A 13695-nucleotide genomic window follows, 5' to 3' on the forward strand; every position below is an offset into this window, starting at 1 on the left:
TGTGCAGATTATTTTATTTGTTGGTGTGAAATGAGTAGGAACTAAAAAACTTTAGTTCCTACTCAATGTTTTTATTCCCTGATAACTGTTTAATAATAACTGCTTTAATTCACAGATAAAATTCATGTATCCCCAGAGGGAGCCACCATTGCTGCTAAAACAGTGTGGGGTGCACTTAGAGGTATATTTTTTCATGATTCATAAAAAATATTTTCATAAATATTTAAAATTTTTCAGGAAGGATAAATATTTTTATCTTTTTTATTAGCTCGTCTTAGTATTATTAATATTATTATTTTTATTATTATTATTATTCAGGCCTCCATGGAGTCAAAAGACTCATCGTGGGAGGTCCTTCCTAAGAAACACAGTCTATCAAGACTCATTGAGGGGAGGTTCCCCCCCCCCTAAGAAACACAAAGTCTATCATACCACTCCTTGAACTCATTGACCGTTATCACTCTCACCACTCCATCAAGCAATGCATTCCATGGTTCAACCACCCTCCATGCAAAGAAATCACTCCTCACCCTCTTGCTCAGTTTCCTTTCGTAACTTCCAGGGATAGCCTCTTGTCATCACTCCTTCCCGTTCAACCAAGCGAAAGAACTCCCCAGTGTCAACCCTGTAACCACCTCTCAACAGTTTAAAAGTCTCAATCATATCATCTCTCCTTCTTCTATTCACCAAACTGCAGTCCACATTCCCTCAGCCAATCCTCATAACTATCATTGTAAATGATATCCTGACTATCAGTCCTGAAACCATCTTTGTTATCTGCCTTTATACCCTTTCCACAGTTAATTTATCCCCTTCAAATCTTGGGGACCAAATCTGAGAACAATAGTCCAACTGTGGTCTGATCAGGGTCTTATACAACGGAATGATAACTGTTTTATCTCTGCAGGTCAGTATCCTTCTCATTATTGCAGCAATCCTCTATGTTACCTTCACCACCTTTGCAATATGTCCCCTAAATTTCAGGTTTCTATCAATCATCAACCCCAGATCTCTTGTCTCTCCTACTTCCTTCAGTTTAACTCCTAGCATAGAGTATGCAGCGTCCCATTGATGTGTCCCAAACTTCAAGACCTTACATTTTGCTGCATTAAACTGACACCCCCATTCATTTGCCTACCTATCTAGCTCATTCAAATCCTCTTGCAGGGCTGCCGCATCTGCGCTATTACTAATAATCCTTTCCTGCTTCGCATCATCTGAAAAAAACTGAATATCCCCTCCCCTTGTAATCCACTGACAATGTCATTGATATAAAGGTTAAACAATATAGGTCCCAGTACTGAGCCCTGTGGGATCCCACTTGTAATCTTCTATCTTCTGCTTCCTTGAAACTGCCCCACTATACACAACTCTCTGATACATATAGGACAGCCAATCCTGAATCCAGTTGACCAATCTGACATCTAGACCCATGTGCTGTAACTTAAATATCAGCTTATCATGTGGCACCTTGTCAAATGCCTTCGCTAAATCTAAGAAAATGGCAGTATATGCCTTTCCCTCATCTAATGCTCTTGTAACTTTATCATAAAAGGCTAGCATATTGCTAAAATAAGAGCGTGCCCCTTCACAAATCCATGTTGACTCTCACAGATAACATTACCCTCATCTGCCCAATGCTGTATACGGTCCTTCACTACTTTCTCCAAGATCTTACTAACTACTGATAACACACCAGTTTGTGTCTAATTATAGACACAAACTGGTCTATAATTAGACACTTCCAGTCTGCTACCGCCCTTATGCAAAAAAAAATCTTACCTTCCTTCCATTCCATGGGCACCTTTCCAGCAACCAGACTTTCATTGAAAAGCCAGGTCAAAGGCACTGTCAGTTCCCTAACACATTCTCTCAAAACTTGTGGTGAAATATCATCCCGTCCCACAGGTTTACTGACGTCCAGAGTACTCAGTATTTGAAACACACTCTCCTCCTGTACCTCTAAACCTTGGACCTGCCCTATCCCTCTAGCATTAAAACTGACTCCTCCAGGATGAAATATTCCAATAAAGTGTTCATTGAACAATTCTACTATGTCTGCTGCATCAGTCACTCTATTCCCATTTTTATCCCACAATATCATTCTTCCACAGTCATTTCTCCTCCTACTGGCCACATATCTAAAAAATTCCATAGGATTTTCTTTGGATCTTAGGGCTAATCTCCTCTCATATTCCTGTTTCGTCTTCCTTACCATACTAGTCACTCTTCTGGCCTGTCTTATACTCTTCATGCATCTTCTCTTCTCCTGTCTCCTTATATCTCTTCCACAGCCTCTTTTTCGCATGCAATTCCTGTTTAATATTGTCTGTCATTCACTTTACTCCAAATTGTGTCCTCTTGTTCACTCGTGGTATACAACTGACCATTGCTGCTAACAAATATTCTTTCATAATTTCCCATGCACTAATGATATCCTGGCCTTCCAATTTCTCCCTCCATGAAACTTCCCCAAGTTGACATCTAAGACTATTATAATCACCTGTCTTATAATTCCACATACATTCCCGTCTCTTTGATACTCCTGCATGTCTATTCATTTTCCAAGTCAAAACCATATGGTCACTCTCTCCAACTGGTGGGAGAGACGTCAACTCAGTTATTATCAACTCTTCTGATGCTATAACCAAATCCAAAATTTTTGAACCTCTTGTTCCCTCTGTTACATGTTGCCTAAGACATTTGTCCCTCAAGAATTCTAGAAATTCCATTCCCCTATTGTTACATGCATCTTCCTCTCTCCAATTTATACTACTGAAGTTAAAATCTCCCATAACAATCATTCTTCTTGCACTTGCCAAACTTAGCTGTCTAAACATCTCCTGGTCCCCATCCTCTGTGCTCCTGGGTCTGTAGCAACACCCCACTAAATATCCTGTCTTGCCTACCTCTACCTCACACCATACGCTCTCAAAATCATTTGTCTCACTACCTTCCAAATTCTCCACTCTTAGAGGACATAGGTCATCACTTATCATAAGCAGCACCCCACACCATGCTTTCCCTTCCTCTCCTGCCAAAAAATGCTGTAACCAGCGACTTCTATTCCTGTTATTATATCCTCTTCTGTCAACCATGTCTCAGTGATCGCAATAATTTTTGGCCAGGCTGATGCTATCTGTGCCTCCAATTCCTCTCCCTTATTCTGGATACTCCTGGCATTAGTATATAGCATATAAATGCCATTGTTTCTATACCCAGCATTATCCCCTCTAGACTCCACTGGGTTTAGTGTTACCTGATGTCGTCCCTCTTATCCCAAGTATCCATTCCCACAAGAGGCCACCCTTGCTACCATCCTCCCTGGGACACACTGACTTTTTCAGAACAGCAATCTTTCCAGATGCCTACGTCCTTCTTCATTCAAATGTAAGTGGTCTCTTGCATACAATTCCTCTCTTTCCTCAAACGCACCCCAAGCATCCACATATTCCAGTCCTCTCTTGTAACACACTCTAGCTATTATGTCATTCAATATTGCTGCTCTTCTGCTCAGTTCGTCATTATCATTCCTAGGCAACATACACTATCTTTCCTCTCTGTGTCTTCTTTCGTACCACCTCAAGCAGGAATCTCATATCTCTCGCTACCATATTTACACCACCACTCAAGTCATTTGTTCCCACCATCACAATCATCTCATCCACCCTTTCACCTCTCTTAACTACCAAAGCCACCCTTTCTATCGTTCCTCCTGGCAAACACTTCTCACGCATCTTATCTTGAACACCACTGATCATTGAGTCCCCATACATTATACCTCTTACCATTCCCTCTCTCCTGTTGTTTCCGTTTTCTCCTCTTCTTTCATTCCGATCTCTCTCTCTCTCTCTCTCTCTCATTCCATTGTCTCCTTTTCTAGCACTGCCATTCCTTTCTCTCCTCTTCTAGCATTCCCATACCTCTCTCATTCCATCTCTCCTACTGTTTCCATTCTCTCCTCTTCTAGCATTCCCATACCTCTCTCTCATTCCCTCTCTCCTACTGTTTCCATTTTCTCCTCTTCTAGCACTTCCATACCTCTCTTTCTTGTTTCCATTCTCTCCATTTCTATGTCCATTCTCTCCTCTTTTATCATTCACAAATTTCTCTCCTCTTCCAAAACTCTCTCTCCCTCCTACTCCAATTTGCCTTGCATTTATCTCTTCCATTCTTCTAATCTTATCTTTCATACTTATCATACTTCTCCCAAGACATTCCACCACCTCTTTCAGCTCCTCTATCTCCCTCTGCAGGTCAGTCACTCTAAATCGAAATTCACTCTCCCAAACAAAACCATCTAAACTTTCACAGTCACTCATGCCTTCTACACTATTAATATTATTTTCTCATTCACATTTTTTTCTTTATTCTCTCCTCTCACACTACTCGTCTTCCTGTATTCATTTTCCGTTCCTGGAGCAACAAGGTCGGTTATTGAGATATCTGCTGCATTTATTTCCTCCTATTGTGTCAAATGCATTCTGCATTGTAAACATGAAGTATATCGAGGGCTAGTCAATCATGTTAATAGCATAGGAAGTTGAATAAGTGTATTATTTTGGTGAGGAGGCTATATTAAGAACAATATTGCATCACAAAAAAAAAAATCCAAAATGTAACCTTTATCCTAGACACTGACACTTTTCAAATTGGAAACACCAGAGGCTCATTCTAAATGCCACAATGCCTGTTTTTGCTTCTTCCCTTCTTTTTTAAAAAAATTATTTCAATATGTCAAATTACTGAAAGGAATTTAACTGACATGTGATTCATTCACTTATTTCCCATCCTTGGCAATTTATTCCCTAATTCTCCCTTAGTGCTTACTGGACTTGAAATTCCTAGGATTTCCATATAAACCATGAAAACCAGCTGACCAAACCTGCATGTTGTAGTACATGTTTCAGTCAGATCAAAGCTTTAAAAATGTGGAACAACCATCTCCTTGTCTATTAATATCCTTCTCGCTATAGCAGTAATCCTCATTCTCTGCATTTATGCTCACCACTTTAACAACATGTGAAACTTTAATATGTCTAGTGCCACTTAAAGACTTAGATTTTCAATTTATAAGGAGTAGCAGATGAGTTTTGGTACAGTGGCAGATTTGTCTGCTGTTTGTAGAGCTGAGGTTTTAAGTGTTTCTGGCAGAAACAATGCTGATTTTCCTAGACTGATCTATGTTTTGAATGATCTTTCTAGATCACTCAGTTTTAGGAACTTGTTACCTTTTCACACAAAGGTTGGCACCAGTCTAGATAATCATCTTTTCCATAATGAATGACAATATACATATAAGAGAAGAGTGTCAATTTCATTATGAAATACTAGAGCAACGTAATATGAAGTCATCTGCCTATACACAAGTAACTTATTTCTGAAGAAACCTCATATGCAAATATTTGTGTGCTCACTTAGGTAAAATAAGGGTGAAAACATGAATATAAGTAAATGGTAGTGAATATAAGTAAACAGTGGTAGCAGGGTTTTTTCTCCTGGAAATTTGGGTTTTTCATCCCAAATACAGACAAATCGGCCTTCAGAACACACACAATTTACAGACAAAATATATTGTTGGTGGTGATGATGGGCGATGTCTGCCATTAATGGGAGTAGTGTCATAGTTGGAGAATCGAGTAGTAGTGGAGAGAATGAGATATATTTAGCGAAGTAAAGTAGTTTGCCCTCCCACGATGAGTCCTTGGACTTCCTGCAGGTGTCATGTAATAATAAGAAAGTAAAGTTTGTTTCCTTTCTAGTGAAAAAAATTTGCTATAAAAACAAAAACAGATGAGAATATTTTACAAAAAATATTTTGGCAGTGACATGTATAAGAAGAGCTCCTGATTAGGATAAATTTTCTAGGAATAATTAAATACATATGCGTAATTGTTTGAGTAATAGAGGCTGTAAACGTTGTGCGCTACCGGTTTTATTAGTGTGGGGGATTTTTTTTTTGCCAAAACTTAATTACGAAATTATTAGACTTAGTAACTTGCAAAAAATGGCGGCAGATTGTCATTCCATGACTTTAATTTAGATTTCAGTCATTTCGTTAAGTGTGAGGTCTGTTATATGTATACTTTCGATTACATAAATGATTTGTGGATGTTTGGTGAGGATGGAAGGAGGGTGTGTGCAAAGTGTGACCTGAACAAGGAATTGATGAATGCAAATATGAAACTGATGACAGAAAGTGTTAGTAGCGAAATTGTCGCGGGGAAAATGAGTGGATGTTTGAAAGAAAAGGATGGTGAGAGAGAGAGGTGAAAAAATGCTAAAAATCGGGGAAAAAAAAAAAAGAAAAATAGCGATTTGAAAACCGTAACAGTTGTTAAAAGGGATGAAAGTGAGGTGAGAGTGGCGGAAGGAAACAAAATTGAGAGAACGAATGAAACTAGAAATGGCGTGACGCAGAAATCGAAAGTAAAAAAAATCGAAAGAATGGATGATAGCGAAAAAAGAATGAATGATAGCAAAAGTTCGACGCATGTTGGACTGAAAGTACAGAAACAAAGAAAGATGAATGAGTGTGAAAATGGGAAGAATGATAGCGAAAGTTGGATGCATGTTGGACCAAAAGTATGGAAACAAAGAAGGATGAATGAGAGTTAAAGTGAGAAGAGGGGGTCGAGAGTTAGAAAGATTGAATGATAGAGAGAATGTGTCGTCGCGAGATTCGGAAGTTTAAATGAATTGGATGAGGCAAGAAATGAAATGGATGCAGAATGAAATTAAGAAAATTAGGGTAAAAACTATTAAAATAAATAATGATGGCATGAAAGAGTTAACGAAAGATGAGCAAGTGGCGTTGTATGGCGACTCCATTATTAAAAGTGTGCTGGAGGATAAAATGCACACGGTATGTTTTCCAGGCGCTAAAATGAGTAGAGTGATTGAGACATTGGATATGAGGCAGGAGCGAGCAAAAGAGTTGATAGGTACGAATGATTTGAGAGAGGACAAAGAGTGTATCAGAATGGATATCAGGAGGCTGCTTAGAAGGATAAAAGAGAATAGTGTGACAGGAAGGGTAGTTAGCGTGTTACTTAGGTATGACTGTGGTGAAATGAGGTGGAGAGCAAGGATTATGAATGATATGCTGGCTGAAATGTGTGAGGAGACGGGAGTACAGTTTGTTAATGTGTGGAATGAGTTTAAGGGACGAAGTGAGCTGTATGGGAGTGATGGACTGCATTTGAATGGTTATGGTGTGAGTTGCTTGGAGAGACTGCTGCTGGAAGGTAGAGAAGTGAATAGAGAGAATGAATCAGATCGAGTGGGAAGTGATGTGGAAGAGCGGGAGAGTAAGATAGGAGAGATTGAAGAGGTGGTTATGAATGGGGAAGTGAGTGGTATGAGTATAGAAAATGAGAGATTGGGTGTGCAAGAGGAGCAGGGAAACGGGGAGGCTCAGGGTGGACAGGGGTACACAGCCTGAGAAAGGTGGATGCTCCAAGAGGAGGTGAGCATGTGTAGGCAGGAAAGGGATGGGATGACCAGGGATCTAGAGGAAACAGTTGGAATTGAAAAGTGTTTTAAAATGAAGAAGCAGAAAGGGAAATGGCCCCAGTTGAGCATGGAGAGATCACATCAAGTGAGTGGTATCAGTGGAACTAGCTGTAGATCCAGAAATGAGCTGTTGTGTTTGTATACAAATGCTAGAAGTATAAGAAACAAGGCAGATGAAATGGTTGCACTAATTGCGTCTGTTCACCCAAAAATTGTCGGAACAAGTGAGACATGGTTGGAAGAGAATGACATCCTGACAGGAATAGAGATGGAAGGGTATGATGTGTTTCTTGAGGACAGAAGGGGTAAAAAGGGAGGGGGAGTGCTATTGATGATAGAGAAAGAGTTATGATCATATAAAGTAGAGATGCAAGAGGGAAATAGTGCCAATGGTTTTGAGGCAGTATGGTGCGAGATAGAGGTGAATGGAATCAAATACTTGGTGGGATGTTGTTATAGACAAGGTAATGTGGATGGTGGTGATAATGAAATTTATAATCAAATTAGCCAAGCAAATAAGAAAAGGGTGATCATTATGAGTGATTTCAATTATGGCAATATAGACTGGAATGATGAGATAGCAACTGGACATAAAGAAAATGAGTTTCTTGAGTTTTTGAGGGATAACTACCTCAGGCAGAGGTAACAGAGGGCATGCAAGGATTTGAGGATCTTGGATTTGGTCATCTCATCAGAGGATGTTATTATAAATGAGCTGTCAAATCATCCACCAATTGGTGAGAGTGACGATGAAGTGATTACCTGGGTGGTTGCCAGCAGTGTGAGGACCTCTGTGAGAAAAACTACAAGGGGGGGTGGGGGTGAGAAGGTTAAATAAGGTGGGTGTGAGATGGATGAATAAAGATATTAAGCATGCGATACAGAGAAAAAGGGCATTGTGGAGGCAGCATAAGACAAGTGGAAATAACCAATTCCATGAGGTCTACAAAGACCAAGCAAGAAAGGTGACTTGGTTGGTGAGGATAACTAAAAAGAGGTATGAACAGCAGTTGGCTAATGAAGCCAAAAAGAATCCTAAGGAATTCTTTCGATATGTAGCCAGCAAAAGAAAGAATAATTATGGAAGGATGACATTGATTGGAGAAAATGGTATAAAGACAGCTGATGCAGAATGTGTGGTGGAGATAATTAATGAACAGTTCATAAAGATCTTTCAATCTTGTGAATGTGACTTCATGGAGGGATTGAGAGAAGTTGATAATGGGGAGGAGAGACTGACTGTAGGTGAGCAAGAGGTGTATGGGGAGTTGAGTAAACTAGATGTTAATAAGGCTGTGGGACTTGATAATATATCACCACGTATGCTGAAAGAATGTGTCAGGGAGTTGACACCTGCCTTGACATATTTTTTTAATATGAGTCTTGCACTTGGTCAAGTTCCTAAGGAGGGCAAGATTATGCCACTTCATAAAGGAGGTGATCGAACTCAAGCATCAAACTATAGGCCTATCTGTGTGTCCGGTGTTGTGGTTAAGTTGTTGGAGAAGCTTGTGAGAACTAGGATCCAGAGTTCGGTTGATAACAATGGTGGTATTATCTTTGATGGACAGCATAGATTTGCTAAAGGGAGGTCATATTTTAGTAATCTACTTACTTATTACAATAAAGTGACTGCTTCCTTGGACAGAGGAAAACGATACACAGTAATATACTTGGATTTCTCAAAGGCTTTTGATAGAGTACCTCATGATAGGTTGACAGTCAAACTAGAGCAGATGGGGTTTGGATATTAGATTGGTGCATTGGATTAGAGACTGCCTATCTGATAGGTGTCAAAAAGTTGTGTATGGGGGAGCGATATCAAGGAAAAGGAAAGTCACTAGTGAAGTGCCTCAGGGGTTTGTTTTAGGTCCATTACTGTTTAACTTGTATATTAATGATATAGGTGAAGATTTGGATGGAGATATTCAATTGTTTGCAGATGATGCAAAGTTGGAACGAACCATGAAGTGTAGTGAAGATGTTGTGGCCTTACAGGAAGACTTTAATAGATTGAGTGATTGGGCACAGAAATGGTGATGTGAATTCAATGTTGCAAAATGTAAGGTTTTAAAATTTGGAAAACAAAGATGGGATGCAGAATTTATGCTTGGGGAGAATATATTGTTGGAGGTAGAGGAAATAAGAGATCTGGAGGTGATAGTGGATAAGGATCTAAAATTTAGGGGACACATTGCCAAAATTGTGAAGACAACACAAAGGCTTCTGGGAATGATGCAGAGGACACTGACGTGCAGAAGTAGGGAGATTCTTCTTCCGTTGTATAAGGCTTTGATTAGGCCACACATGGACTATTGTTCCCAGATTTGGTCACCGAGTTTTCAGAAGGATGAAGAGATATTTATAAAGGGTCCAAAGTAGACTGACTAAGGTAGTTTCTGACCTCTGGAATGTCGAGTATGAGGAAAGATTGAGAAGATGTAATTTGCAGAGTCTGGTGGACAGGAGGAAGAAGGGAGATATGATAGAGACCTACAAGTTGGTAAGGGGTTGTTATAGGATCAATGCTGGAGAAGTTCTACAGAGAATAGTGGGAGATCATTGGAGAACCAGAGGTCATCCCTGGAAACTGTATAAAGAGGGTGGGAGTGAGAGGGAGGTTTCTTTCATGCCAAATTGTGAATGATTGGAATGCTTTGCCTGAGAATGTGGTGTCTGCAAAGAGTTTGAATGTGTTTAAAACATGGTATGATGAGGTGTATGTGTGTGATAAAAGGACCTCCCAGATGAGTCTTTGACTCCATGAGGTCTTAGGGTGGTAATAATAAAACCATTTCTTGACTTGAATGATTTAGTCTGAAATGTTTGATTTTAAATATCATTGAATATTTATTCTGTCAACCTGTTATGAATTTAATAATGAACAGTTATGATATATACCAGATAATTATGATAACGGTATGATATATTTCCTGCATTGAAATTTGCAACTTCATGGGGTCTAATTATAAAAGTTGATTATGGGAGAGGAGGTTGTAGGACAGTTTTAAAATAGAAAAGGGAAGAATATTTCTTTTCTGCATATGATTTAAATGACATTTTGTAATGGACATTTTTTCCAATATAAATAAAAATTAAATTTAAATGTCACTTTTTACTTTTTTCAGGATTGGAAACCTTTAGCCAGCTCATATATCAGAATGCCAATAAAGCAGTGAGTCATTTATTTTTATGCTAAAAAAAATTCTTAATATAGTGTAAGTTTTAAAATGCAACACTGAGATCTCAGTCCCTATATGTCTCATGTATTATACTGAATTGATTATAAGTATCCATAATCATGAACTCATTGCCGTTGAAAAATACTTGATCTAAACATTAAAAACATGGCAGCCATATTTTTGCTCTGAGTGTATTATTATTATTCAGGCCTCATCGTGGGAGGTCCTTCCTAGGAAAGGCAAAGTCTATCATACCACTCTTTGAACTCATTGACCGTTCTTGCTTTCACCACTATCAGGCAATGCATTCTGCAGTTCAACAACCCTCTATGCAAAGAAACCACTCCTCACCCTCTTGCTCACAGTTTCCTTTAGTAACTTCCAGGGATGGCCTCTTGTCATCACTCCTTCCCGCTGTTCAACCAAGCAAAAGAACTCCCCAGTGTCAACCCTGTAACCACCTCTCAACAGTTTAAAAGTCTCAATCATATCACCTCTCCTTCTCCTATCCACCAAACTCTGCAGTCCACATTCCCTCAGCTGATCCTCATAACTAACATTGTACAGTCCTAAAACCATCTTTGTTATCTGCCTCTATACCCTTTCCACTGTTAATTTATCCCCTTCAAATCCTGGGGACCAAATTTGAGAATAATAGTTTAGTTCAAGTGTGTATAATGTAGCTCATTATAAAGATTAATTGAATAAAATTAGTCTTATTAAGAAACAAAGACTTCTGTCATTGAGTGGCATCATACTTAAATTCATTTACACTCCTAACATTTTGATAATGTGTTCCACTAACTTACTACTACTATTCTCCATGTAAAAAAAATCTAGTTACCCTCCCCTCTTCCTCCCTTTTCACCTTTACACAACTTCCAGAAATAGATAGCTTCTTGTTATTTATCTTTCATCTTCCACACCTTTTTATAATTTTCTCTGTATTAATCTGGTAAAATCCCCTCAATAACTTAAATGCTTCTATCACATCATCCTCCCCCAACTTTTTTTTTTGCCTATTCACCAAATTCTGTTATTTGAATTTCCTCAATATTTCTCTCGTTAATATTCCAGATTCCTAATATCGACTTAGTCGCTCATTCTCTGGATCCCCTATAATATTTCCACATCGCAATAAAAATGAGGTGACCAAATCTGAGCACTGTGTGTGTGTATGTGTGTGTGTGTGTGTTTAATTAAACATATATACATATATAGTGTTCAGATACACATTCTTGTTTTTCAAATAATGTTTTGAAAGCATCTTAGTAATTAGAGTTCAAACTATGAGCAATTAGAAAATTACTATTTACATGACACCTCAAACAACTTGTCAAGGGAAGGCACTCTACTCTGCTACACACAACACACTGCCTCCACAACTGAAGGTGAGTGGAAATTATCCAAGTTAAAAGTCTATGCAAGTCTTTCTAAACGGAATTAAAATCAGCAACACTCCACTCCTTATAATTCTTTACAACTTTTCATCCATAAGCTAATGAGCAAGCTCCTTATTTGTCCACATGAAATGTTAATAAATCAATTAGGAGCTTTTAGAAATTGGTCAGCTCAACTTGGCTAAAAATTATTGGCATCAGTAAGACCTGGTTTTTCAGAGAAGATAGAAGAAATAGGGAAGGAGGAGGGGGGTATCATTAATGATAGTAGAAGAACTTTGACCAACAAAAATAGAAGATAAAGATTATAGATCTGATGGAAATGGTTCATTTGATGCTGTTTGGTGTGAGATAGAGGCTGATAGAACAAAATATATTGTTGGTTGTTGCTATAGACCTGGGGATCCAGAAGAAAATGTGGATGACATACACATTAGCACAATGAGTACAAGATGAGCAGTTATCATGGGAGATTTCAACTATGGTGATATAGATTGGAAGGAGGAAAGAGCACATAGTGAAATAGAAATGGAATTGATACAGTTACTAAGGGATAATTACCCAAAACAGCATGTGATGAAAGGGACCAGGAGTTGGAGAGTGTTTGGTTCTGGCATAGCATCAGAAGATTTATCTGTAACTGCAGTAGCAACTCTATTTCTGATCGGGGAAAGTGGCCATGCAGTCTTGTCCTGGGAGGTTGCTCAACATATGGAAATTTCAGTCAAGAAAGGGTTTATGCAGAACTACAAAGCTGGTGTTCATGACAAACTTAGGAGGCAACTTGGAACAGTGCATGGCATAAAAAATTACATGGAATGAATGTCATTAGTTCATGCCCACGGTCAGGAGGATAAACTGAGTAAGGATTAAGTGGATGACTAGCAATAAAAGCAGGAGCTTCAAAAAAAAGAAAGATGAATGGGAGGTACTCAGTATATCGAAAAATATCAGTGTCAACATAGCAATGAGTGAAAATTATCCTGGATGGTATGTCTGCTCGTGTGCTATGAGAATGTGCAAGTAAACTGGTAGTGCCTCTGACAAAGTTATTTAATCTAAGTCTCAGCTCTGGTAAGATGGTTACCTGAAAGAAATAACCACCACTACAGAGATATACAGTATCTCTGCAGTGGTGGTTAAGTATTGGAAAAGTTGGTTAAAAGTAAAATTCAAGAATGGGTGAAATGTGATTCTTTATAGGGAGCAGCATGGCTTTGTAAAAGGTAGATCCTTCCTCAGTAATTTATTCACATTTATAATAAGGTGATATCAGAATTGGATTAAGGAAATGGCTGCATGATACTGCTGGTCTTTGCAAAGGCATTTGACAGAATATTGCATGGAAAACTTGCATAAGCTGGAGCAAATGGGAATGGATATGAGGCTGGATAGGGGGATGGCTTATACAGACATCAGAGAGGGATGTATGATTGAGTGGAATCAAGGTGAATGAGGGTGACTAGGAGAGTGCACCATGGCTCTTTACTAGGACCACTACTCTTTTTAATTTGTATATTAATGATATAGCAGATTTCAAGGAGGACATTCAGTTGTTTGCTGATGATGCAAAACTAGGGAGGGCAATAGTTGATAAA

The 13695-nt window shown here is 38.7% G+C and overlaps 1 protein-coding gene across 4 annotated transcripts in view; it reads left to right on the forward strand.

Moving 5' to 3' along the window:
* The window catches only part of LOC150094550 (beta-hexosaminidase subunit beta-like), a 364235-nt gene that overhangs the window by 165175 nt on the left and 185365 nt on the right, over positions 1-13695 (forward strand). For all 4 annotated transcript variants that reach the window (XM_090411847.1, XM_090411846.1, XM_090411845.1 and 1 more), the window contains exons 3-4: positions 116-181; positions 10644-10690. In XM_090411847.1, coding sequence (XP_090267973.1) covers positions 116-181; positions 10644-10690 — 113 coding nt within the window. The remainder of the gene's footprint in view (positions 1-115; positions 182-10643; positions 10691-13695) is intronic.

Source organism: Typopeltis vanoorti, chromosome 22 (assembly GCF_054136105.1).
Source record: "Typopeltis vanoorti isolate ZY-2024b chromosome 22, IOZ_Tvanoo_1.0, whole genome shotgun sequence".
In the NCBI taxonomy this organism is placed as follows: domain Eukaryota; kingdom Metazoa; phylum Arthropoda; class Arachnida; order Uropygi; family Thelyphonidae; genus Typopeltis; species Typopeltis vanoorti.